Source organism: Toxorhynchites rutilus, chromosome 3 (genome assembly GCF_029784135.1).
Source record: "Toxorhynchites rutilus septentrionalis strain SRP chromosome 3, ASM2978413v1, whole genome shotgun sequence".
NCBI lineage: Eukaryota > Metazoa > Arthropoda > Insecta > Diptera > Culicidae > Toxorhynchites > Toxorhynchites rutilus.
The window spans coordinates 153,002,668-153,026,327 of NC_073746.1; the positions used below are offsets into that span (position 1 = coordinate 153,002,668).

Genomic DNA, 23,660 nt, shown 5'->3' on the forward strand with positions numbered 1-23,660 from the left:
TTCTTGCGGAGCCCAACTTGCGGATAAATTATTAAATAAAGATCAAACATAGTTTGTAGACAACTTTTACATGGTCTAGCAATATTTTATTTTATTTGAAGATTAATTGACAACAATAACACATGCCAAAGTCGTATGGGTTTCGCGAAAAGCTGCAGTACAAACCATCGGTACTACAGGTCGTACTCGATTATATATAGTCGACCATTTTTTTTCAACAATTGTTTTCAAATCCTATACATAATCGAATCTCAAGAAAAAAAAATTTCATTAATGTATGAATGTCAAACATTAATAGAAAAATAGCTTCTTTGTGATTCGATTGTGTATTGGATTCGAAAATTAACGTTGAAAGTGAAATTGCGATTATATATAATCGAGTCCGACCTGTATAAATTAATAAAAAATATAGACGGATTTCGTGCCAACTCGTCCATAGGATTGACATGACCCTCTCAGAACTTAATGGAAATTTCTGGGCGTGAAGATCTTACCTAATTAGGCAACTTGGCATACTTAGTTTTCCGAAAAATTATCTAGACTAACATATGGTAAAGGCTAAGGTTGATTTTCTCAAAATGGTCATCTCAGATTTTGATGAAATGGTAGATAAATTAAAAACTCTTCATTCATCGTAACTTCTGCTTATTTAAGGCAAAAAAGCTTTCCTAACAAAAACTTTTTCAAGATTTTTTCTTAAAAATTTTCTATTTTTTACAGCTATAGAAAAAATCAATAACAGGTAGAAATGGATTTATGGTGCCGCTTGAATGCTAAAGTACAGTTTTCAGCTTGTTTTTGTAGTCAAATACAATATGTTTCAACTTTTGTCGACCAATAAACATATTTTCACATACAGTTTGCGACTTTTAAAGAAGAAGCAGCTTATCTTTCCCCACTAAATATCAAAAATATAAATCCCATACGTACACTATCCAATCCAACGATATCATTTCATAGCTGTCTATTGATAGTAGGTTCCAGCTAACATTCTATGTTGTTCTTAATACCGCTGAACGAAAGAGCGAAAGAACGATTCAAAAGAACTGATTCACTTAGATGAACGGTTAACAAGTGAACCGTTCATCAAAGTGAACTGTTTTGCCCATCTCTAGTAAGCATTATAAAAGCGCGGACCTTTTTAGTGTAGACTTTTATGACAGTTCTCATCGTTCTTCACCTTCACCTTCGAAATCGCTAACTTTACAAACAATTTAATATGTATTCTTCAAGAAATAAAAATGATTACTTCATAATCTTTAATTAAAAAAAAGGTGACGCATGATAGCTGAAAATTCCTCAACTTCGGAAGCGAACTTATTACGCGACGCTCCCCAAGCACACAGCTGCAATTCAGCATTTCGAACCTTATCGTTAAGACTCGAAGTCGTAAGCTGTTCTATGCGTGGATACTAGAGATGGGCAAACCGTTCACAAACGGTACGAACGAACTAGTTCGCTGAAAAGAGTGAACGAACGGTCGTTCTTTTTCAAAGAACGATAGTTCTCCCCACGAACTGATTGCGAGCGAACGGTTTGTGAACGAACTGATTCCGAAAGAACGGTTCGTGAGTGAACTGTTTGAGAGTGAACTGCTTGTGAACGAACTGGCTCAGAACGAACTGTTTGCGAGTGAACTTTATGGGAAAGAACTGATTGAGAGTGAACTGTTTGGGAACGAACTGTTCGAGAACGAAGTGTTTGCGGGCAAACTGTTTGCGAACGAACTAGTGCAGCTGAACTGATTTGCGCTGGACGGAATGGATGCATATAACGAGAACGCTTATAAGGAAAATAAAACGATATTGTCATGATGAGCAAAATGCATCTAACGCAGGGTTTATTTTGTTAATGTATACTCAATTTTGTGTTAAAAATTCAATTAGATTTTCGTAGTTTTAAAAGCAAAACTATATATTTTCAATTTCATTTCATACTATCCACGCATCGAACAGCTTACGACTTCGAGTCTTAACGATAAGGTTCGAAATGCTGAATTGCAGCTGTGTGCTTGGGGAGCGTCGCGTAATAAGTTCGCTTCCGAAGTTGAGGAATTTTCAGCTATCATGCGTCACCTTTTTTTTAATTAAAGATTATGAAGTAATCATTTTTATTTCTTGAAGAATACATATTAAATTGTTTGTAAAGCAAGAAGTTGCAAGAATGATCCGTGGGACGCGACAAATGAATAAGCAGGTTCACTACAGATGTTTAAAATTAACGTTCATGTGCATCAGTTGAAACATGGTTACGTAAATCGTTACGACTTGTGCGTTTCATCGATGCATCGATTTTTTTTAAAAGCAAATCATGGCGGGTGATGAAAACGGATTATTTCAAACAAGCCGGCTGAACCGGTCTTCATCTGAAAAAAAATGATCTGGGTCAGGTGGTATTGGAGAGGAATTCTGTATTGTGTACTTCTACCAAACAACCAGTCGATACATTCCTACAAGTACCGCTCGCAACTGGATAAATTGAAATTAGCTTCCACAATTAGTTTATGTTTAGAATTGTTAGGCTATCTACCTGAAAGATATCATAACTTCCTGAATTGATTTTAGAACAATACTGTGTATATAAAATCCAAAAAAAATACTTTTGTTTTCTTAAAAATCGGTACGAACTTTCCGGACAACCCAATATGAGCTATCCTGATTTTCGCTGATTTTTTTTCATTCTCTCTGATTTTTCAAAAAAATAGTTGACAACTCTGGTTGTGGATGTCATGGTACGGCGTGAACGCTAGATCTTCTTCGGGGATGTTTTTTTTCATGCCAAATGACTTAAAAATGCATAAAACGTCGAGATCTGGTGTTATCTCGACAAAAAATTTGAGAAAATGTGTAGTTCGCTTTTTGTAGCGGATTTTCTAGTTCATGGAAGACGCAGATTTATAACGACAACAGAAATAAAGATGTGTCTCGAATTTTAGATCAATCAATCAACAGGAGGGGGGCCAAATTTCTATTACTGTGGGACAACGCTCCACACAAACCTACAAACTTACAAACATGCAAACGGGGTAAGATAAATAAAAGTTTCAATAAACAAAACCGTTTCAAAAAGTGCAGTTATCCCAAAAAATGGAAGATAGGTAAAAACATTTCTTGACCAAAGGCGTTTCTTTAGCGCCAAATATTTTCTACAGCCTGATCGTAAATGGGTCGTTGAAACAAGCATCTATCAGTCTGTTCGCATGAAGTGAAGTGGATATGATCTTTAGGATAAATAAACGCAATTCAAAATCTTCAAAGTTTTGTTAACTAAAACTTTAACTTTCCGTATCAAATGAATGCTATATAAGATAGAGTAATACGTTTGGTGAAAAAATTATGAACGATGTTGCTTAATGTTGTAATAATAAGATTTTAATGAAATGATTAAATAACATTTTCTAATAATGACCAAGTATTTCTCAGGAGCACTGTGCTCCGAGCATTCAACATTTAACAATCTAGGACACTCCTTCTATACGAATAAATTTTGCGTCCAAATTTAGAATGAATCGAACTTTAGAATAGTATATCACTCGTATTTCCGTTTAATATTCATAGTTGCTAATTTACGTAAGAATGTACGAAAAAGACGGTGTCCCAGCTAACTGAAATAAATGTGTCTCGGCTGGATCGGAGTCGCAACAATGTTAGATAAAAAATTCATCTTACTGCGAACGAAACTCAATATTTGTTAATCCTTCATTCTGCCTATCTATTCCATTCAAAATTTCCAATCAACAAAATTTTAACTGTATGCGTTAGTGGTTCCCCGCTAGCGCTAGTCTCATTCATAAGTATTCACGGTATTGCTGTGGCGAGACTCAAGTGAGCAAGTTGTGCGCGGAGAACCGCGATGTGATTCACACTGATATTTGACTGCAATTTTACAACATTCGGTGTTTAGAGCTTCGCTACCAGAGGTTGAATTTCAGAGCACTTTGAATTTCTTCATACTAATCACCTTTTTTGCATTTTGTAGACCAAAAGTTTGAGTTATACCGATGAATTTGCAATCGTCAACGCCTGAACAGCCAGGTCTGCGCAGAACGCTAAACGATAAGATTAAGCAGCGAAAACTAAGTATCAACAATCGAGAGTTTCTCATTGCCGCGGGTAGTGGTGATTTGGACGGAGTGAAGGCACTAATCGAAGTTGGAGTGGACGTTAACTTCCAAGACATTGATGGCAATGCAGCTCTTCATTATGCGGTTGAGTATAGTGATTGCAAAGAAACAGTCACTTATCTGCTTGAGCAAGCAGCGGATGTTAGCATTGAGAACGAAAATAATGACACTCCGCTCGATATTGCAGCAAAGTACGGGAAGCACCATGCTTCTGCAGAACTTGGGGAAACTGTACTAGCCACTTCCCGTGGAATATTGGAAAAATGTGAACCCCTGAAAATTAACGCAACGATCGGATATACAGACAGCAGATCTACGCAAGCAACATTCGAAGATGAATTGTCGAAAACAAACAAGAAAATGAACCGCCTCTCTCAGCTTTTGAAGGAATTAAAAGAAACAGACGATAAACACATATCATTCCAGCAAGCCAATATCTTTGTGTTGTTTGTGGAAACATTTGCATTCCATAATATTGAGAGAACTCTGAAAAATCTCCTCGAGGAGGAGTTTTTGAACACTGATTCTAACAAAGATGCATTTGTCGATACGCGGAAGCTAATGCTGAAAAAGAAAGGTTGTATTACATTACGTGACATTGAAACAATCATCAGAAAATGTTGCAGTACCGAACCAGAATGCAGTATGGACCAGTTTTTTAAGAACCTGAAGCTGATTATAGATGAAAGACTTCAAAATCCTATGCTGAAGTTACAAACAATTCTGACGAAGTTTCCAGATAACGCTGCCAAAGGACTTATTGGGAAAAGTGAAACGACAATGGACTCATATGATAGACTGAAAAATTTAGTGTTTGCTGCTTACAGAAAGAAGGAAAACCTGGATCAATCCTGGTTCGAATTTGTGGCTAACATTTACCCTGCGTTGGGTTTGGAAAATAAACATGCACATGATATGAATGATATGGAAAAACAGCTGAGGCATTTGAGGAACAATTTGGTTCATCAATTTTATCAATTTGGAATTGAAGAGTTCAGAGCGGCCATCATCGACATTAGAGGAAAACTGTTCGAGTATTATTATGCCAAGAAAACAAACGAAACACTTGCCTCGGTGACAGTTACAACGGATGTGGAGAATTTGCAGCGTATGCTCAATGAAAACGTCGACCAACTGAGAAACGAATTTACGGACAAGTTAGAAGATATTTTAACCGAGGAAGAAGCAAGAAAAATGTATGGATATAAATTAAGTAGATCCTTGTTCGAGAAACGATCGGCGAGCGTTCACGAGAATACTATTCGAGAACAGGTGGTGAGTTATTTAAAATATGTGGCCATTGTCGAGGACATGAATTCACCTGCCGAATGCGAGGACAATGAAGATGGCACATCCACCGAAAATGTAGAACTGTTTGACAGTATTAAGAAAAGAGAAATGTTTGAAGGATTCACGAGACTGAAGAAGATTCATGATAATTTTGCACGTGATGTTTATGTTGATGAAAAGTCAGAATTATTTGACCGCCTTGCAGGTTATGGGGTTTCAAGGGCAAAGCTTTATGCAGTCTCTGAACTCTTCATAGAAGAAGACACTGTCTTGCACAAGACATTAACCCAGCATGTTGAGAATGTAGTGAGATTCATGCTTACTCTGGAAGAAATTGTAACCATAGAAAATGAGTACAAACAGACAGATATCAATACTCTGTTTGATCTTTTGCTAAACCAGAACAATACTGACAAGAAATTAATTTTCAAGGACGCACGAGATGATCTAGAGAGCCAAGCAACATACATCAACAGAATTAAACGCATCTTTCAACAACTCAAATCACTCGGAAAAATAGATTTTCAATTGAAGGATATTAAACTTCAAATAGATCTCAAACGAATGACCCAAAACATGCTGGCGGTTTTCTACAATGCATTCCATGAGTACACCGTCGAATTCAACATAGAAGATATTTTTAGTAGGGAAAGCTTCTTGAACGAAATAGTGTGGCAAAATACGATGCAGAAAGCGGCGATAACAGACTTTCAAGTGTTCACGGTAATTCAGAAAATGATTAAAATAGATTATCTAGCACCCTTAATAGTGAAGATAATTGAAAATCGAACAAAGTACGACAAAGAAGTGGTTGACAAAGAAAGCAGCCTGATGCTAATGGATGTCCTCCTGGGCAAGAAAAAACATATAAATTATCTCAATATATTACTAAGTTCAATAGGTGAAAAACTTAACCTCTATCAAAGCCTCTGTGATAAATTACTTAAAAAAGAATTAGACTTGCAAGATGTGCGTGAGTTGTTCACAGAACTGGAACATATTTTGAAAATCGACAATATGTTGACATCTGCTAATAAATACAACCAGCAACCGGTCGAATACACTTTGACATTAACGAACAATTCTTTGAAGATTATTAATGAAGAAGCTGTAAAACGTATACAGCGGAACTTTGCGACTGAACAGTCACGAAACGAAGCCTTGCATGAAGCTCTCCAAATACTGCAAGTTGGACAAAGAATTCAAAACTGGTTCGACGAAGCAGATGATTACAAAGAATGCCATTCTCAGATTGTGTACAATAATATATTAATCGCTAGAATTCAAAATCGTCTTCGAAACCACCAAGAAGCATTGAGTATTTTAGAATCGGAACAGCTCCAATGTTTATGCACACATCAAGAAACATTATTGATTCAGGCCGATATCGTGCACACGAGATGTAAAAAACTGAAACTCACACCGGACGGTTACGATCAGTTGTACAACAATGTTCTTAGATATGTGCTCGCCTTGGATGACCAAATCTGTCCATTAAACATCGCCTCCAATGACTCTGAACTACACAGTCAAGTTGAATCATTCGATATTGCGCTTACTGTCAAGGAAAAATATGATCAGGTAAAGAACACCGATATTTACGAAAATCTTCTAGCATCCTCGAAGTTGCTTCACTCCAAGAAATACCTTGACATTCTAAGAATCGCTGCTGATGCGGCCCAACAACTCCAATTTTCCAACCAACATCAGAAAGCGCTGAACATTTATAAGAATGTCTACACATGCTACAAGAACGACCTCGGCAGAGCAAACAAATTTACCATACGGTTGATGCTGTTCATAGCGAAATCGTACTCCAGTATTGGTGAACAATACAAACAAGATAAAAAATACACCGACGCATTGATGTATTTTCTTGCTGCACTCCTGCGGTATAACATTGTTCATGATGCTCGCGAAAGAATATATGGTTACGAATACGTAGCTGTCTGCCATATAAGATTGATTATTGCCAAAATACTGGGCAATATTGCATTTGTTTATAATAATATAGGCTCCATTGGAAATGCCAAAGCACTGACTATATACAAAATCCTTGTGAACTTTCAGGAAAACATAGGTGGGAAAGAGGATGCTATTGACTTTACTAAGATAAACGTCATGTATACATATAACATGCTAGCCAGGCAAGATGAAATGGAAAAGAAACATGAGGCAGTATCGGATAAATGTATAGAGGTTATCAAAATATTCGGGACAATTCGGGAAACATCCACATACTATGAAAACGCTCGTAAGCAATGGCGATTCGCGGTAGATCGAATGTCTAGAATTCGAAGCATTTAAAATACTTTTTTTTTTCAAATAAATAAAACAAAATAAAATATGTGTGTAACACGTAAAAAGTTTCATGTGCAAAGCAAGAAAGTACAGAACTTTAAATTGAAATAAAACAAAAACAGATAAATGGTGTTATGGACTGTTCGAAAGATAATTTTGAACATTTTTCTTTGAATACCACGTACGGTTTGGACTGTCTTGTGGCGACATTCGAGTTTGGGATCCAAACTATTCACTATAAGATTAGAAGGCACGAAGGCGATTTAAAATTGCTAAAAATTGATAAAAATGATTATTTTTACTTAGCATTATTTGATTACTTGAAGCACGTAGTCTTGACCAGTGCTGAAAATATTCACGTTCACGACATTCAAATTTGGCGAATTTCTGCCTTCCTTGTATTGATAACCTACTGCTCAAGCGAGAGTCGATAAATATGAAACAACACTATCAATGAACCCAAGTGGAATGAACATCAACATCAGCTTGCCATGAAGTTTATTTTTCATTTGCATCTTCCTTTTCGTCATGGTATTCGTAAGGTCGAAAATGAAGAATATTTGCGTGTTAGTGAAAATCAGAGCATAAAATTCAACGTCACCAATTGAGAGTGAAATCGATTAATGATAAAGGATGGCAATTTATCACTCAAAATTCTTGTTTTTGGTGACTTCGGCAATGGAATGTATAGAATAACTCTTGCTACGTTTTATGAATCTACTCACGATTGCCAGGAAATGGCATACACCACCATTTATGTGTGCAATGGGTGACACGTTTTCAATAAAAATTCACTGGAAGCGATGAAGATCAACTTAACGTTTGTGATAATCACCTGAAATTATTGACAGTAATGAAAGTGCCTGAATGCAGGCTTTTCGAAATTCGTTCATGATGTTTTCGATCAATATACCAGACAAAGTTCAAGCGTCTCGACTCTTGTGTTATACTCATTATGGCAGATATGGTGTTGAGTTTCAACAGAAGTGAATTCATCCGATACTGGAAAAAATCTAATTCCTTCATTCGTGAATAAATTTTGATAATTTGTGGCACTGGTCCTGACTCTAACTTAATCAATTTTCTCTAAATTTCCCTGTATTTCCACTAGTAGCACTATAATATAAAATCACACAATCCAGACACAATTTTCACAACTTGCAGAAAAAAGTGATTTTTATTTACCTTGATGCTCCCTTATTCCAATCAGTACATAGTTCCGTTCACTTGACATAACGTTTGCATTAAAAAATGGACTTTTTTTCGGATGGTGATAAAAAAAACTAAGACAGATAATTGAGTTTGATAAATTTCCCATGGAAGGTAATTATATTTGCTCATTTGCAAAAATCTACGCCCCTTCCGAACACTTCTGAATGTAAATTTACTAAACTTTTAGGTTATAAATAATTTAATAATGAAAACACAGACATTCTTTAAGGCATATGCTTCATTTTGACATTATTTACAGGTATCGATACAGCCTATAATTTATAATATTAGACATTTGCAAAAAAGCGACAGTCAGAACCAATGATAAAATGTTTGCGTTAGCAAATTCCGTAAAAAAACAAGCATCGTTCATTTTTCAGTTTTTTTTTTTGTTTTTTCAACTATTTTGTTTGTTATTTTCATGTTAAGTGCTAGAGAATGAATGAACCTACAATAAATGGGTGAAAAAATTTATTTTTTATGCAGAAATCTTCATTAAAATCAATATTGAAGTAGTGTTCGGAATATGAATCAAGTTTCTACGCATGATTCAAATTCCGAACACTTCATTTTCAAATGTAATTTTACTGAACTTCAATGTTATAAATAATTGAATAATCAGAATCCTGAAATTCTTTGGGTTATAGCCTTTATTTTAACATCATTTACAGGTATCGATACAGCCTTAAATTTATAATATTAAGCATTTGCATAAAAGTGACAGTCAGAACCAATGACGTTAGCAAATTCTGTGAAAAAGAAGCATCGTTAATTTTTCAGTATTTGTAGTTTTTTCAACAATTTTTGACGTAGGACTACGTCTAACCGGAAGATATAGGAGGTGAAATGAGAATCTAGGCACTGAACAAGTAGGAAAAAATGCAAGATTTGGAACGCTTATAACTCGAGCATTTCTCAATAGATCGCAAAGGTTTTTGCATCAATTGATAGGAAATATATCTACGCATCTATCATAACGAATAACATTTCATTTTTCTTGAGATAAATAATTGAATAATTGTGAAATATCAAGCATTGACCAAATGCATTATGTGCCCATTTTTTATTGGTCCATTTTGTGCTCCTCAAATCGTACCGACCAAAACGGGCAACCAGAGCAGCAGCGAAATAGAATGAAGCACGATTGGAAAGGAAAAAGAAAAAAATGAACGAAACATTGGTCGCAGTCTCACACATGCGTAATTCCCGAGCCAACCAGTCAGCTTAAAAATCCCCGCTCCGCTGCCGTAACGATCACATTCTTTGTGTGGATACCGACTGGACAACATCGTTGCTGGACGAGCTGGACGGCGAGGGATCGAGTGCCTTTCTCAAGGCAAGAGGGCAGAGGTGGTAGCGCTGGAGTAGAGTAATAGAGTAGAGTAGAGTTTTCAAAGGGCCTTTCTCAAGGCTAGAGACGAATGAACTGCAAAAGTTTAAAGTCTCTATAGTTCAAGACCTTCCTTCCTTCCGTAACGATCATTCTCATCCAAACCGTACACCACATCGTTTCGCATCACATCAGATCAACAAACCAACACAAGCAGCCATGGTTGGATATGGCAAAGGAGGAAAAGTGAAGGGAAAGGCGTGTTGGTCTGGAGTTCCCCGCAAGGGTAGCTAGGCCGAGCGCGTTAGTACCAGTGCACCAGTCCACCTAGCCACCGTTATATAGTTTCGGCCGCCGAAATGGTCGAGTTGGGTGGCAAAATTGCTCGCGACGATAAGAAAACCGGCATTCAGAACAGACCACATTCGGTTCGGTGGACATCAAGACAACAACAGGCAGTTGTAGCGAGTGGCGAGTGGCGAGTAGCAAACGCAATCGCAAAACGGAAGCAGGTAGAAGAAGGAAAAAGTTTGTTTATACAGACTGCTTTGGTGGCAAAAACAGCTACCGTAAAACACGGCGCTTTTCAGGGCCATTAAACCTTTTAAAGAAAAGTTATTAAAAGTTATTCACAATACCAAAAAAAAAAAAAAATTCACAAATCTAAAGTGACATAATATGACATATACTATGAACTGATTTATTTTGTTTATGCTTGTTTTTGAACTTATTGGAGGTTGGGGTCTTTTAAATTGATCATTCAGTTTTCACAAACCCATGCATGGTTCCCGAATTGAAAGTGGCTTCAAATTACAACACATTGTATGCAGGATGGCATTCACGAATTTTCTCGGTAGCAAGAACTGCTTTCTTTGGTTGATAACTGATGTTGAAAATTGTCTGACGTTACATCTGCATTGTATAGAAACATAACTAAGGAGCAACATGATGAGCTATGTATTTCCTGCTGCTCTGTTCTTATTTTAAAGGACTTTATTCCGAAGGTCATCCGTCCCTATATTTACTGTTGGTTTTTAAGAACGCTTATAGCTCATCTGTTTCTCGACAGATCTTAAAGTTTGTCTCCAAATCCTCAGTTCTTTTTCATTTCTATTTACATTGTTTGTGGAGACTACAAATCTTACAATTCATTCGTCTCCGAAACCACAGTTTAAGGTACGGTAATGTGAAATTTATGATAGTGAATGAGCTGAGGACCACTATGCATTCCTTATCATAGCCATCATTTTGATTTTACGATATGTGCATACGCCAAAGGATGCCCGGAGTTGAACATTCAATAAGTAAAAATATCAAGAAGCAACTATAAGATAGTGAGAAAAAATTGAGAAAGTTTGTAAAAAAACGCAAAAACACAACACCAAAAGTTCTTTTCAGAACTTTTAACATGTTCATAAAGAGTGAACAATAAACTAATCCATTTTTCAGTTAGATAGGTAGGTATTCACCGTGGAGAAGAAAATAAAACAATATATTTAGCAAAAGCTGTCCCCTTTATATAGTCCTACGTCACTCCGGTTATGTCCCTGACATTACCCACCCGTCTTTTTTTGTGTTCAGCTCGAGTGCTAGTGTTAATAATCTACAATAAATGGATGAAATAAAATGATATTTTATGCAGAAATCTTCATTAAAACTAGTGTTCGGAATATGAATCAAGTTTCTACACATGCTTCAAATTGCGAACACTTCATTTTTAAATGCGAATTTACTGAGATTTAATGTTATTTATAATTTAATATTCAAAATCCTGAAATTCTTTGAGTTATAGACTTCATTTTAACATCATTTACAGGTATCGATACCGATATTGCGCCCTTGGTTCCGAAACCATGAAAACAATAAGAAACAAATACAATCAATAAATACAAAAGCAAAATCCTTGTGAGCAGAACATTTTTTCATAGAAGACTAACTAATTGACTTCAATTAGATATATCGATCATATAAATCGGTCTAGTAGTTTAAAAATTATGATTTAAAAAAAATGCATTTTTGCTGTTCGGAATTTGAGACAAAAGTGATTAAACATATTTTTAGTTGTTCACCATGAATATGTACTTGTAAATCAATTTTCTTGTAGTCATATGAATTCAAAAATCAAATTAATTTCGCGATAGAGTACCATTTTGAGTAATGAGACACTGTTTGATGGCCTTGATGGCTTAAGTGTTCGGAATATGAGACAAAACGGTAGATCTTACGCTTCAGGTTTTCCCAGAAATTCTCGATGGGACGCAGCTGGGGGGCGTTGGGTGGATTCGCCGACTTGGGTACCACATCGATATTCAGCCGCTCCATCTCATCTACACCGCGTCTTCGCCCTTATGGTATTTTTTGATGAACGACGCAACTTCCCACAGGCACTCCGTACTATGAAGTGCGATTCATAAGAATTTCATGGGAGCATATTTTCACATGTATTGGGTATCCCACTGACAGTTCTGCTTGAAATTTTGCTAACGATCCTAGCATCAATCATAACACCCGGCTGTGAGAACCACTATATCGATTTGGCATGGAATGACTAATCAACAAAGTTGTCAGTGAAAATTTACTGAAGTTGTAATCCAAAAGGGATGCCAGATGATTTTTTCAAATGTGTTCACATGGTACGAAAAAATGTTTTCAAATGTCTGTTTGAAAAAAACAGGAAGTGGGAAAATATCTATGGTATAACCGCAAGGGTGACGTAGGACTATCGTTGATTTAGAGATCATTTGTATGAAGTTGAATCTGAATTCATTCTGAATGAATGAATATTTGGAGAACTTCGAAAACGAGAGCGTTACGTTGGAGGCACAAGGTTTTATGCATCCAATATTGGATACGGAAATATCCTACTGATGGGGAAGAATAATCTTCAGAAGCTATCCTGTTGATTGCGATTGATTGAAAAACCACAAAACCAAATGTATTTGGTCACAGTGTTACATGGATAAAAAACATTCAATTAAACTCTTTCACATGAATATATTTTGAAAATTCCCAGAGGAACTGGCAGATTATTTTCAGTAACGATTAGATATTTTCACATTTTCCTCGATACTGGAAGCCCACCAGTGGTTAATGCCAACTCGATAACCACCTGTTAATAGCCGCGCGTGTATGTGTGTGTAGCGATGTCTTCCCAGAGAACCGTTTGTGGCATCACTCTCCTCCTGATAGATTCCCTTCTGGCCTAGGGTGCACAAACAGGCTCTTGGTGACACCGTTCATCCGCGCTTTCATGATAAATAAAGAGCTTCACCGCAACAGCGACAACATGCTCCAATCGCTGTTCAATTAGAACTGAGTGGATTTCCGAGCGCCGCTCGCTTATATACCGATTGGTGATTTCAATAGCCTGTTTTGAAAGCAATTTTAAGACTATTGAAACAAGTTTTTGGATCAAAAAAGACGGGTGGGTAATGTCAGGGACATAACCGGAGTGACGTAGGACTATATAAAGGGGACAGCTTTTGCTAAATATATTGTTTTATTTTCTTCTCCACGGTGAATACCTACCTATCTAACTGAAAAATGGATTAGTTTATTGTTCACTCTTTATGAACATGTTGGGGGTTCTGAAAAGAACTTTTGGTGTTGTGTTTTTGCGTTTTTTTACAAACTTTCTCAATTTTTTCTCACTATCTTATAGTTGCTTCTTGATATTTTTACTTATTGAATGTTCAACTCCGGGCATCCTTTGGCGTATGCACATATCGTAAAATCAAAATGATGGCTATGATAAGGAATGCATAGTGGTCCTCAGCTCATTCACTATCATAAATTTCACATTACCGTACCTTAAACTGTGGTTTCGGAGACGAATGAATTGTAAGATTTGTAGTCTCCACAAACAATGTAAATAGAAATGAAAAAGAACTGAGGATTTGGAGACGAACTTTAAGATCTGTCGAGAAACAGATGAGCTATAAGCGTTCTGAAAAACCAACAGTAAATATAGGGACGGATGACCTTCGGAATAAAGTCCTTTAAAATAAGAACAGAGCAGCAGGAAATACATAGCTCATCATGTTGCTCCTTAGTTATGTTTCTATACAATGCAGATGTAACGTCAGTCAATTTTCAACATCAGTTATCAACCAAAGAAAGCAGTTCTTGCTACCGAGAAAATTCGTGAATGCCATCCTGCATACAATGTGTTGTAATTTGAAGCCACTTTCAATTCGGGAACCATGCATGGGTTTGTGAAAACTGAATGATCAATTTAAAAGACCCCAACCTCCAATAAGTTCAAAAACAAGCATAAACAAAATAAATCAGTTCATATTATATGTCATATTATGTCACTTTAGAATGCATTGGTATTGTGAATAACTTTTAATAACTTTTCTTTAAAAGGTTTAATGGCCCTGAAAAGCGCCGTGTTTTACGGTAGCTGTTTTTGCCACCAAAGCAGTCTGTATAAACAAACTTTTTCCTTCTTCTACCTGCTTCCGTTTTGCGATTGCGTTTGCTACTCGCCACTCGCCACTCGCTACAACTGCCTGTTGTTGTCTTGATGTCCACCGAACCGAATGTGGTCTGTTCTGAATGCCGGTTTTCTTATCGTCGCGAGCAATTTTGCCACCCAACTCGACCATTTCGGCGGCCGAAACTATATAACGGTGGCTAGGTGCACTGGTACTAACGCGCTCGGCCTAGCTACCCTTGCGGGGAACTCCAGACCAACACGCCTTTCCCTTCACTTTTCCTCCTTTGCCATATCCAACCATGGCTGCTTGTGTTGGTTTGTTGATCTGATGTGATGCGAAACGATGTGGTGTACGGTTTGGATGAGAATGATCGTTACGGAAGGAAGGAAGGTCTTGAACTATAGAGACTTTAAACTTTTGCAGTTCATTCGTCTCTAGCCTTGAGAAAGGCCCTTTGAAAACTCTACTCTACTCTATTACTCTACTCCAGCGCTACCACCTCTGCCCTCTTGCCTTGAGAAAGGCACTCGATCCCTCGCCGTCCAGCTCGTCCAGCAACGATGTTGTCCAGTCGGTATCCACACAAAGAATGTGATCGTTACGGCAGCGGAGCGGGGATTTTTAAGCTGACTGGTTGGCTCGGGAATTACGCATGTGTGAGACTGCGACCAATGTTTCGTTCATTTTTTTCTTTTTCCTTTCCAATCGTGCTTCATTCTATTTCGCTGCTGCTCTGGTTGCCCGTTTTGGTCGGTACGATTTGAGGAGCACAAAATGGACCAATAAAAAATGGGCACATAATGCATTTGGTCAATGCTTGATATTTCACAATTATTCAATTATTTATCTCAAGAAAAATTAAATGTTATTCGTTATGATAGATGCGTAGATATATTTCCTATCAATTGATGCAAAAACCTTTGCGATCTATTGAGAAATGCTCGAGTTATAAGCGTTCCAAATCTTGCATTTTTTCCTACTTGTTCAGTGCCTAGATTCTCATTTCACCCCCTATATCTTCCGGTTAGACGTAGTCCTACGTCAAAAGTAACAAGTATATAACGCGTAGACATTTTATCTTTCGAATGAAGTGTTTATCATACCATTTCGTTCAGTTGTTTAGGAGCTATTAACGCTCAAAATCTCGGTCTCCGGCGTAACGCTTTCGTTTTCGAAACTTTGATTTTACACCCCGGTATAGAAATGAAAGACGTAGTCCTACGTCAAAAGTTCGATAGCTTATTAAATGTTTATTCTAACTGGTATTGTTATATAGCGCATTTCATTAAACATACCTTGAGGTTTTGGAGTCTATCTATAAAAATCTGAACAAGGTGATTTGAAAAGTTTAAACGAGCAGAATCCTCTGCGTAGAACCAGATACACACTATAACATGGCACAGCTTGATCGAAACCACCCCCAATGGGTTATTTGAACTGACTGAGAACTAGAGATGACCTACGAATTAGAAACTTATTGTAATTCATGTGAAATTGACGTAAATTTTGTAAAGGAGTGTGAGATTTTCCATCTGGTTCTACAGCTATGAAACACTGGAATTTTGGTTTTTTGAATGTTTCGCACCTGAACACAACAATAAAATTCAAATGGTCAGTCCTTAAAATGAAGATGGTTATTATTTCCATCACTTTATACAGTAAACATTCACTAACTGGGCGGAAATGGAAGAATAGTTATCGACATTCGCGTTTTAACTGGTTCGGCATGTAAAACGTCAAATAAAATCGAAGGGAACTTCAATGAATTGTCTGATTCGCGTTGATCATGAAATTGGATAAACAAAAGGTTTCCAATGAAAGTTTCGCATTGAGTGCGACAACAGATATGAAATATAATTTGAAATTATTTTTCTTTAATTTGATCAATGATTTTGTCATGAGAAAATAATGTTTCATAACATTTCAAATCACATTCGAATGCCCCTCATAGCAAATCTTCCATTTCATCTCAGAAAACTGGAGTGGTTCTATAGTTATGAGACGCAGTGCAGGTCCAAAATAATAGAAATCATTCAAATTCTCGAGTGCAACTGAACTAATGTCCACTAGAGACAATAGGCTCTTTTTTATATTGCTTTCTCTTTTTGTTCTATTTCAGTTACTGGACGCACAAACACTGAGAGAGAACGAAATTATTCCTCTCGCGAGCGATAAACTTCTACACTTCGTATATTATTGATCTGTCCATATTCCCCCCATGTCCATTATACCCGCATCGATAAAAATATTCTACTTTTCGGCTTGTCTTAATTTCAGTAAAAATCATGAAAAAACACATTTTTATAAAACATTTCGCCAATTATTTCGAAAACTCTCTAACCGCTTGAAGTTCTCCAGAATTTGAAGTAGAATTCGCTTATGCCGGCGCTATACGATGCTACGAACAACCCCGAATGTTGGACGCTCGATGGTTCGAAGCATCGTGTAGTCGATGGACGAGCTACGAACCTCCAATGTCGAGCGTCGAGTATTCGCGTTGGACGGTAATCCGTTCGTTGTGGATTACCTTCCAACGCGAGTGGCACGGGTCGAAGGATTTTTGTCATTCGTTGATTCGACACTTGATGACATTCGATACACCGCTACACAATTCGTCCCGAATCTATCATTGACAGATTGGTTTGTTTACAAGTTGTAGATGAAGGAACTATAAAATTGGTTCATAAAATTCAAAGTATTCGGCAAAATATTGCAGTGTAATAATTTTGATTTCAAGCATTTTTAATATACAGCCTGATATCAGTACAATTGCTACGGCAGCAATTTCAATACTCGCATCGTCATTCAGTTTCCAAACGTTCTTGATGGTAAATAAAAACAATAAACATTCGATCCAAATGCTCGCCGATTGTTTGGACCGATTGCATTGAGGCAAGGCGCAAATTGAGACGCATATAGCGCGAGTAACTTGGCGCGATATAGCGCCTGTTTTTGTGGCTAATGAAAACAGATAGAACGGCGCAAATTGGCCAGATGACGCGAGATGGTGGAGCGCTCGTGAGACACGACTCGCGCGACGCTGTGGCTGAACCACAGTTTCTCGTGCTGGTTATGCCGGTTGTGGTAGTTGTGTTGGTGAACAATCATATAGCGCCGTGGGTTTGACACTGTATGACTGTACTGGTCGGGTGATTGTGTTAGTAAATAAATATATCGCGCAACTCTGTGTTAATCAATCATTGTATGCGAGTGGCAAGTTATTTACACCAAACTGCGACTCAATATGCGCTCCACCACGCTACGTTTGTGGCACGTATGAGTCGTGTTGGTAGTCTCGCGTTCGCTTACGAGCGCTATACGCTTCTCAATTTGCGCCTAGCCTGAATCTAAAGGCGCGTCCACATTATGCCGAATGAGGCTGATCGGCCTGTACCAGGCGACATATTCGGTTCGTTATGTAATGTGGACGCCCAGGGTTGCCAATAATATTTTTGAAAAAACTGGAAGATTACTCTTAAAAAAACTGGAAGAAAACTGGATCCTGTGAAACCTTTTTGTCTTAAGAAGACCGACTATGATTTATCTAAGTTGATCTGTTACACATTTCAATGCTTGAGAAATAGATTTTTTAATGCTTTGTGTAGTATTTATAAGTAGCTCATAAAACTGTAACTGTAATTACTGTGAAACAATATTTGAGGGATAGTTTTATTTGGGCAAAACTTGAAGAGGTTCGTATTTATCGCTTCATAAAATCCATAAAATCGCTGACAGAAGAGCGTAGCAAAACTGCGTATAGTTCGATACCTCAAAAAGGTACGGATAAGCATGAGATACGAGGTAAAATACCAAAAAAATACCATAAACAACTTCTCATAATGTTATTTCAATACTCAAATAAACACAAACAATGTTGCTTAAGTAGTACTTTGGTATTGAAATTATAAAATTTTGGTATTGAGAAGCTATTTCTCTCATTTTTTTTTGTATTATTCATAGCTAATTTACATCTTATATTAGGCTTGTGCAAACCAAATTTCGGTATCAAGATCAAGATGAGGGGCCCTTAAATATTTCCTCTAGCTCGAGAAAGTACATTTGAAAAAATATGCATAGTATGCTTTCTTGCAAAATATACACTATGGTTCACATGCATTTTATGCAAAGTATGCATTAGCTATTTAGGGGAGTTTGTTTGCATTAATTAAATTAATTATATTTAGAACTAAAATTCCTTCGAGTGACTATGAGAAACTAATATCCATTTGTTGTAAACGGAAGCAAGATTACTTGGGTTTTATATTCATATCAATTAAAGTCAATGGAAACCATTTACTCTATGACCTTCTGAGCTTCAGAATGTTTTGGAGGATTATGTTATAGATGATGTTTATATAAACTCAGAGCCAGCATAGCACGCGGATTCTATGAACTATTTTGGGTAAGTTTCCTTTCTATGAATATTGTACAAGTGATACTCTGTTTTTAAAGTAGTTTGATAAGTTTCCACCATTCGGGAAAGCTCTTCGTTTTGGAATTTTCGACAAAACACCGACGGATTGAACAAAATGGAAAGAACCGAATTACAACCTCACCTGCCGCAGAAAAGAGAGATCGATCCAAGGTCGAATAAAAAATGTCAGAAAATAAAATTACATAAGGGATAGGAAGAGGGAGGGACAGATAATGATTATCATTGTATTTTTTTTTTACATAAAATGGATAAAACTAGGGCACACATATGAAAAACTGAATAAAACTGGACGATATTCCAAAAAACTGGAAGATTTTAGGGTTCAACTGGATGACTGGATCGAGAAAAAAAAACTGGAAGAATCCAGTTTAAACTGGAACATTGGCAACGCTGTGGACGCCCCATCGGGTGCACGAAGCCGAAGTCCCATCGCATGCACGAAGCCATCACGAACACACGAAGCACTATGTCGTCAACGCTAATATAGTTCGTTTTGTTCGACTTTCTCGAACCGGACCCAATTGTTTCGGTTTGGGTTCAGTTTGATTCGAGTCGGTTTACGGCACTTCGGCAAGCCCGGGCGGTACGTCCACATTTAGTCGGCTTTATCGGGCGGCCAAGGCCGATTGGCGTGATGTGGACGCGTCTTAACATTCACTTCACCGTGTTCATTCATTCGTTGTTCAGCGGCACATTCGTCTCAACATTTGTCGATTCTTCGGGTCAAATGTTTGAGTCCAATATTCGAGTGAAACGTTGGACGAATCGTGTAGCGCCCGCATTAGTTGTTGAATTCATTCTATAAACTTGTGAATTTCTACTTGAAAAAGTTGATGGGTCTGAGCCTTAGGGGCACGAACAGGATCTTGACATAGGGCTATGATTGTGTGTAGTAATTGCTTTTTTTTCTCTTTTGATACATCAAATGGATGCCCTGGAAAAACCGTTTCCTGTATGTACTTGCATCCTTTAAACGGGTTAGATGACATAACGTGGTAGTATTCGGTACCGCATTCTGTTCAAAAATGTACACAAAAATACCATTAAAGTCATTCAATCATGCAGAAGAAGACAAAGAGTCATCATGTATCATTTTTAAACACAAGTCTAAAAAGTTAAGACCTACATAAATATAAGCCTGAATCAAATCAATCTATGACTACAAAAATATATTATGGATAAAAATAGCATTATCTCCTTCGTTACCACGTTGTCCGAAACATTGTTTGTAATAACTTTATAGCCCTGTAAGATCGCGACTACTCAAGTTATCATAATCTGATTTACGTGGGTATACCCTTTCGATCCTCTAAATCAGCAGCCATTCAAATTCATTCATTGCATTTTCACATAACCAAACAACATACTCGATATTATGACATCCTGTACCACAATTACACAAATTGTTAGTAGTGAGACCTACACGATAAAAACATGAATTGAGCACATATTTATTGGACAACATTCAATATAATATAAAATTAATGCGTATTATCGGTAAATGGAGAATAATTCAATTCACTCATCAACTTTCATTTTGAGCTAACGCCCGAATTCAGGCAAAAAGATTGCTCGTTGCGTCGGGGAGAAAGAGAGTGGATAGTGCAATCGAATAAAAACAAACCCAATTAAATCGTCAAATTGTTAACTTTTTTTACTATATTCACTGTTCATGTATCAAGCAAAAAAAAATTAATGGATAAATTTCCTGTCTAATGATATATATATCACAACATATGTCGCAATAACTGTTTTTAGTAATATGCGTTTGAAAACTCTTAATGAACGTTACATTTTTCGTAGAGTGACCCCCCTATATAGAAATCAAAGACATAGCCCTATGTCAAAAAGAAAAAAGCAAGTGAATGACCCCGAAACAAAAGTCTCGGTTGATTACTAAGAACAAGAGTAAACAAGTGGCACTGATAAAAAAGCGAGCAAATGACACATAGACAACAGCCTCACCTCTTTTGACGATATTTTCGGCCAATAGTTAAAATTTCATGGAAATAAGGGTGATTATCATAGTTTTCGAACGAATAGGAAACGTATATAAATCCCATCCTTGTTTTCGTACGAGCCATTCGTCGTATTTTCAATTTACAGTCGTACTAGATCAAGTTATTGATGTACTACATTATCGACATCGTTGACAATCAGGAGGTGTTTACGTATCGAACGTGTTCAATAGAGGTGGGCAAAACGGTTCACTTCAATGAACTGTTCACTGACCAACCGTTCACTTAGGAGAACTAGTTCTTTTGAGCAGTTCACTCACTCTTTTGCACAGTAAAGGGATATGTCAAAGCAAGTATAAAAAAGTGTGGGATGTTATGTAAGACTGTTCTGTTCATTCATAAAATGCTATTTATTAGCAAATAATTGTTCTCCGAATTTTGTGAAAAATGTCTCAAATCAAATATTGATTTTGAAATTTTGGTTTAGTTCGAACCGTGATTTACTTTTCTCAGCACAAACTAGCTTTGTATGATCTTCTTGCGATGTTTGGCAATAGCTGCTATAGTAAAACTATACCAAAACGCGAACGCCTATCTCAACATTATGGAGCACAATATGATATGATAGAAAAAATGTTTCATATCAGCGACCCGAATATTAATTTACTGTTCAACAAGACTGTTTGGAACATTTCGTTTTCGACTGTATTTTCTTGGGGAGGTCGATTTACATATAATCTTACTGAAATGTTAACTCAACTCAACTCTCAACTTAAAAATATGAAATTATAATTTTGTATGATCAATAATCAAACAATTCAATTTAAAACCATCATATCCTGAAATGCTGCGTTTTATTATGAAAACGACAATACCCTTAGAAAAATCCTCGGTCGAAAACTACTAAATACATTTGGTAATGCAAAATTAGTAGAATGTACAAATGTTTTGTACATATTGTCAACAAACCCGCATCCCTACCAGAGATTAGTATATTTTACTCGATAACATTAGTAAGCTTGGATATTGTCAGATTGGTGAGAAAAGCGCGTATTAACCATTTTCATTGTTCCCATAAGGCAATACGGAGGTATAATAAGGATATAATTCTGATACGTGAATTTTCGGCGAGAAAATGTAGCCGATATTGGACTTCCGAATCATGGTTCTGCTTGACATATGTGTTTATTAGTACGGTCGAAAATGACTATAGATTGGTAGTATTTACCAATAAATTCGTTATATTTACTAATTATTTCTCTCAGTGTACAGACATCTTATTTTTGTTGTTTCATGGGGCTATCGTTTGTTTCCCTTCGTTAATTTGAGGACCATTCACCTTGCAACACCATTCATCTATCACTCGTTCGTTTTCTTTCCTCTTATACATCGATCACCCCACACAGTTCGTTCTGAACTGTATGCACAGTTCAGCCAGCGGTCAGTTCGTTTGAACAGTTCATGAACGGTTTGCCCATCTCTAGTGTTCAATTCATGATACAAAGTTATCTGAACGTTGGAGTTTATTTTTGTAGTGTTGATTTGTGCAGTTTAATAAAAACGAGATATAAAGCAGGTGGGATTTCTTAAAACATGTCCAGACGATTTGTACGATGAATAATTCGAAATTGTTGAATGCGGATAAACTTCCGCTAGAGGAACAAAATCCGGCTATTCTACATTGCAGATTGCCGGCTATCACAATTAATGTAATCGTAGTAGCATAGTAATACGCGTCGCTAAGGATTGTTAATAGTTGCTAAGAGATAGAATAAAATTTTCATTCCATTGCAAGCATTCAACTGAACAAGACGTTTGATTCATTTGCTCTGCAATAGGTTATGGGCCCAGGCAAATGGCCATAACTGAAGTTAAGAAGTAGTTTTATTTTAACTGAAGCATTAATCTCAAGAAGTGTATCAAGTAAGAAGGAGAATCCGAAGTAATCCGAAGTCAAGATGTCGCGAAACAATTCTAGTATCGGAGATGGGGCGAACGGAGCTGCAGCTGGACCAGGAAGCGTTCGAGTTGGCGGAGGTTCCGTGGCGTTGCCGGCCATTGAAAACTAAAGGGAAGGGAAAACTACGTCACGTGGGCGTTCTCGATGAAAATGACCCTCATCCGAGAAGGTACGTGGAGTGCGGTGGAGCCGCAGGATGACGAGGTTGTGGACAATGACACGAAACTCAGGGCATTGGCCACCATCTGTCTCAGTTTGGAGAAGACAAACTACAGTTTGGTGCTGGCCGCGAAGGATGCGAAGGAAGCTTGGGACAAGCTAAAAAAGGCATTCCAAGATGACGGTATTTATCGGCGGATCGGTTTACTGCAGCAGCTTACTTCGATTCGTTTGGAAAATTTTCAAACAACCGAAGCGTACGTGGATGCCATGGTTTCAACGAGCCATAAACTGGCGGAGATGAATTTTGTTGTTAGTGACGATTGGTTGTCATCGTTACTGTTAAAGGGACTGCCAAAGTATTATGCTCCTATGGTGATGGGCATGGAAGCATCCGGTCAAGCTTTGTCAGCCGATGTAGTCAAATCGATGATTCTGCAGGACGTAAAG

General features: G+C 37.2%; 1 protein-coding gene across 2 annotated transcripts; it reads left to right on the forward strand.

Moving 5' to 3' along the window:
- The first annotated feature begins 3,803 nt into the window (after positions 1 to 3,803).
- On the forward strand, positions 3,804 to 7,874 carry LOC129775834 (uncharacterized). 2 transcript variants are annotated; one of them, XM_055780972.1, is made up of 2 exons: positions 3,804 to 3,919; positions 3,979 to 7,874. In XM_055780972.1, the coding sequence occupies exon 2, from the start codon at positions 4,001 to 4,003 to the stop codon at positions 7,718 to 7,720; it is 3,720 nt and encodes a 1,239-aa protein (XP_055636947.1). In that variant the 5' UTR covers positions 3,804 to 3,919; positions 3,979 to 4,000; the 3' UTR covers positions 7,721 to 7,874. The 2 variants fall into 2 exon arrangements, with proteins under 2 accessions (XP_055636947.1, XP_055636948.1); XM_055780973.1 differs by lacking the exon at positions 3,804 to 3,919 and having other exon boundaries at positions 4,068 to 4,207; positions 4,311 to 7,874.
- The last annotated feature ends 15,786 nt before the right edge of the window (positions 7,875 to 23,660 follow it).

Bases quoted from the DNA above. Each gene is read 5' to 3' on its own strand.
- LOC129775834 (XM_055780972.1), top strand. From the start codon at position 4,001: ATGAATTTGCAATCGTCAACGCCTGAACAGCCAGGTCTGCGCAGAACG.